Source organism: Cyphomyrmex costatus, unplaced genomic scaffold (genome assembly GCF_001594065.2).
Source record: "Cyphomyrmex costatus isolate MS0001 unplaced genomic scaffold, Ccosl1.0 scaffold1095, whole genome shotgun sequence".
Taxonomy (NCBI): Eukaryota; Metazoa; Arthropoda; class Insecta; order Hymenoptera; family Formicidae; genus Cyphomyrmex; species Cyphomyrmex costatus.
Window position 1 is genome coordinate 57316 of NW_017275058.1, and position 4796 is coordinate 62111.

The following is a 4796-nucleotide window of genomic DNA, read 5'->3' on the forward strand; positions in this document are numbered from 1 at the left end:
TGTTGATAATAAATAAATCAGACATATTGTAAAATAAAGTGAAAGACGGGGCGGCCTGTTCGTCGAGCTAGTGGCGTGCACCTACTATACTGGATAGTAGTAGACGGATGTGCGTATTCGGTAATTTTTAGAATAATCATTGGTCCTTCGAGCCGGATACGGCACATATCATAGTGGTGTCGCAGATTGGCGAGATATTAAATTCGGAGCACGTGTCGCCGTCCGGAAGCGGAGCATAGGAATCTCACGGGCAGCACAGGACACGGAGAGCATGGAGGGTCAAGGCAGATGAGGGCGCGGGTGGACACAGAACACGGTGCAGCCGGGAGCTTCTGGGGTCCAGCGGGAGCGCAGAGAGAGGGACCAACAGAGGGCGAGAGAGGACGACATAGGCTGGGACCGTGAGACAGAGTGAGAGGGCTCAACAATACAAAGGTCGGTCTCCATATTTGTTGTCGCATATCTTGGTTTCCTGTCTCTTTCCTTCGAGCCTTGATATACCGGGTCGCGCATTCCATTGAATAGTAATTCCCGTACATTTCAATTCATCTGAATCGCATAAGTATCGAAAATGAGCAGTGAGGCTAGAGAACAGAACTTGAGAAGGAAGTGTGCAATTATAAAAGCAGCATGCACGCGTTGTAAAAACTATGTAGAGTCCAGCGCGGCAACGCCGGAGGGGAGTTCGCAAGCAAGGATGCGTTTGGAAAAATTGAATGAATGTTGGACACAATACAATGAGGTACAAAGCGAGCTGGAAACGATGGACGTGGCAGAGGCGGAAGATAGAGAAATATTCGAGAATATTTTTTTTCTCGTAAGCAGTAAGTTAGAGGCGATTATCGAGGGATTACGCGCGCCGTCGCCTGCCGTGTCTGTTGACGTTTCTTCACTGCGGTAATAACAGTAAGAGTAATATTAGACTGCCGAAAATTTTGTTGCCGACATTCTCGGGCGACCTTGAAGGATGGTTCCCGTTTCATGATACATTTCGATCGTTAATACATGATAATGACGCGTTGACAAATATACAGCGATTTCATTATCTTAAATCAGCGTTGATAGAGAAGGCGGCTGAAGTGATACATTCGTTAGAGATATCGGAGAGTAATTATATGGTCGCATGGACCATGCTCAAGGAGCGTTATGATAATAAACGGCTCGTGATTCAGAATCATATTAAAGCTATTTTTGAGCTACCCAGCGTAAATAAAGAAAATCATGTAGTGTTGCGACAGCTAGTGGACGGTACTCTTAAGCATATGAGAGCCTTGAATGCGTTAGGTCGGCGTACGGAAGCATGGGATGATATTATCATTTATTTACTGTCCACTAAGTTAGATAGCGTAAGCGTGAGGGAGTGGCAGACCAGTTTGTTAGATACTAACATGCCGTCGCTTAAGCAGATGATTGATTTTTTATTGCATAAATGTCAAGCGCTGGAAGCAATTGATAGGAAAGTACCAAATGGTGTAGCGATCAATTTTAACGCAAGAAGCAAGAATACGAGTTCTTATTTATCCACGATAGAAGATGCATGTCCGATGTGTGGACAGTCCCATTTTTTGTTTTATTGCGAGCAGTTTAGGGCGTTGTCCGTGGATCAACGATGGAAGGAGGTAAAGACACGGGAGATGTGTGTTAATTGTCTTCGCGCGCGTGACCATTTGGTACGGAATTGTAAGTCGCGATCTTGCAAATACTGTCACAAAAAGCAAAATACTTTGTTGCATAGCGAGGCACGTCTTGACCGGTCGGGTGTGACTTACGGATCAGTGGGAGAGATCGGCGGCGCTAGCACTGTGGTCGCCACCACTCGATCTGTCGTGGCGGCGGGTGTGCCGCAAGTGCTGTTACCTATGGCATTGGTTTCGGTATATGATAAATTGGATGGAGAGCATACGTGTCGCGTGCTATTAGACAGCGGTTCGCAATCCAATTTCATAACAGCTAAATTGGCGGGGCAGTTGGACTTGAAGCACGAAACGTTAAGAGTTTCGGTCACTGGCATTGGCCAGTCGGTGATGCAGGCGCATCAGAAGGTGAAGATTAAGATAGGCTCACGTCATAACGCATTTCAGGTGGAAGCCGATTGTATTATTGTAAGTAAGATTGCGGATCCGTTACCAAACTCAGCAATTAAAAAAGATAGCATTTATATACCAAGAAACATCAAGCTTGCGGATCCGGGGTTTCATCTGGCCTCCGGTATCGACGTGCTGTTGGGCGCTGAATTGTTTTGGCGGTTGATGTGTATAGGGCAAATTAGAAGATCTAGGGAGCAACCTACCTTACAAAAAACGCACTTCGGTTGGATAGTATCTGGGATGGTACCGGCGGCGCAACGGGGTAGAGAAGACAATAGGCGGTGTCATGCTGCAATTACCAATACGGAATTGGATAATCAATTGAATAAATTTTGGCAGCTGGAGGATTACGGAGCTGGACAGCTATTAACGAGAGAAGAGCAGGTGTGTGAAGAGCATTTTGTGCGGAAGGTACGAAGGAACTCTCAGGGTCGATTCGTGGTTAGCCTTCCGATCAGGGAGGAGAAATTGGTACAGCTGGGTGAATCCAAAGAAATTACACTTAAAAGATTTTATGCGTTGGAAAGAAAGCTTAACAAGCAACCTAGTTTAAAGGAGCAATATTCAAGTTTCCTAAAGGAATATTTAGATCTCGGTCATATGCGTAAGGTAGAGGAGTCGGAGAGTGTGATCACACCACATTATTATTTACCGCATCATGCGGTTATTAAGGAGTCGAGTGCCACTACAAAACTGCGGGTGGTTTTTTATGCATCGTGTAAGACGATTAATAGCGGGACGTCGTTGAACGATATACTGAGGACGGGAGCAGTGGTGCAACAGGATCTAATGTCCATTGTAACACGGTTTCGTACGTATCGGTATGTTTTGAATGCAGACATATCCAAGATGTATCGACAGATACAAATTGAGCCTGATCAAACAGCTCTACAAAGAATTTTATGGCGTAACAGCAGTAAGGAGAGTATCGAGACGTATGAATTATTAACGGTTGCATATGGTACGGCCCCTGCATCATTTTTGGCGACGAGGTGTTTAAAGTATTTGGCGGAAACTGGGAGTGTGGAATATCCACGTGCGGCTATCGTGGTGGCGCGAGATTTTTATATGGACGATTTGTTAACGGGTGCAAACTCGTTGGAGGATGCGCAGATATTAAGAGATCAGATTATACAATTGCTTGCAAAGGGTTGTTTTCAGTTGAGAAAATGGTCATCCAATTCGCAAGAGCTACTTCAAGGAGTGCGCGATGACGCGGCGGATTCGTTGTTGACCATAGACAAAGATGCCAACGATCGCACGCTGGGATTGCAGTGGTGCACAATAGAGGATCATTTCCGGTTTGCAATTCCCTCACCAGATAAGACTTGGATAACTAAGAGGGTGGTGCTTTCCCGCATAGCACGGCTCTTTGATCCATTGGGCCTGATCGGACCGGTGATTACCTCGGCTAAGTTGCTGATGCAGCAACTTTGGCAGTTGCGGATTGACTGGGATGCTTCGCTTCCGGCGGCAGTGCATACCGAGTGGCTGCAATTTGAGAGAAGTCTTCAGGATTTGCATGGGTTGCGAGTGCCGCGGTCAGTAATGGAGGATTATCCGTATGGAGTGGCGCAGATTCACGGATTCTGCGATGCGAGTACGCGGGCGTACGGTGCGTGCCTTTATATACGTATTAAAGATGCTCGAGGCAGGCATTCGTCTCGATTGTTATGCTCGAAGTCTAGAGTCGCGCCTGTAAAGTGTACATCGTTGCCTAGATTGGAGCTGTGTGGAGCGGTGTTGTTGACTCAATTAATGAGCAAGATCGTGGATATTTTGAATTTGGAGATTGAGCGTAGATATTTTTGGTGTGACTTTGTAACGATGCACCCATCGTCCTAGCCAGGACACCCGGCCGGACGCCGCTGCACCGCCAATGCGATGCAGCGATGAGGGCGCATAAGCGCCCGATAAAATTGAAAACATAATTCACAGGTACACGGTGGCAGTAACGGTCGCAACGCGCCGAGCACCGCCGAACACAGATCGGCTCTCGCGAACTCCCACCGCCCGGAATCGCACACACCGCAAGTACCGAGCGGCGGGAAAGACCGAGAAAACGCGAAGCCGCGCGAACCAGGCATTTTGGCAAGCATTAAAACTCGAGAGCAAGAGCGAAAAGATACCATTCCTGCTCCTGATCCGAATCCAGACAAATCTCCGAAAATCTTGCGAGCCTAGGAAAACGGGTTGGAGAGTTCTCCGACTCCGCTGAGAGTTCTCAGACGGCGATCAAGAACCAGCCAGGCACCGAACAACGAGAAAAGGGGGCAGAGAGTACTCTGCCTCTGTCGAGAGTTCTCGACGCTCGTATAGACCGGCCGCCGAAAACTATTGCACTGACTGATCAACCCTCGACAGGGGGTGAAGAGTTCTTCACCTCCGCCGGGTGTTCCCGGCCGTTGGTCAGCGGTAATACGCACTGACACCCCGCGTAAGAGAACAACCGATAGGCCGCGATAAGCATTATATGCAGGGATACAGCGACGCGAGAAATTTAAAAGGCTCGACGCATAGCGCACACACGCACACCGACATACACGCACGCACACACACACCGATTTCTACACACCGTTCCGCGCCAGTGGGAGCGACACGACGGATCCCGCCCGCCGAACGCACATCAACGCACACATACACGGCACACACATACACACCGACACACCGCACGACGTGCCTCGCACGGCACGCCTGTTTTTGCACCGG

General features: G+C 48.3%; 1 protein-coding gene across 1 annotated transcript in view; it reads left to right on the plus strand.

The window, feature by feature from the left end:
- The first annotated feature begins 697 nt into the window (after window positions 1–697).
- Window positions 698–4796, plus strand: part of LOC108775824 (uncharacterized) — a 17992-nt gene continuing 13893 nt past the window's right edge. The window contains exons 1-2 of the mRNA XM_018542274.1: window positions 698–824; window positions 1057–3885. Coding sequence (XP_018397776.1) covers window positions 698–824; window positions 1057–3885 — 2956 coding nt within the window. The remainder of the gene's footprint in view (window positions 825–1056; window positions 3886–4796) is intronic.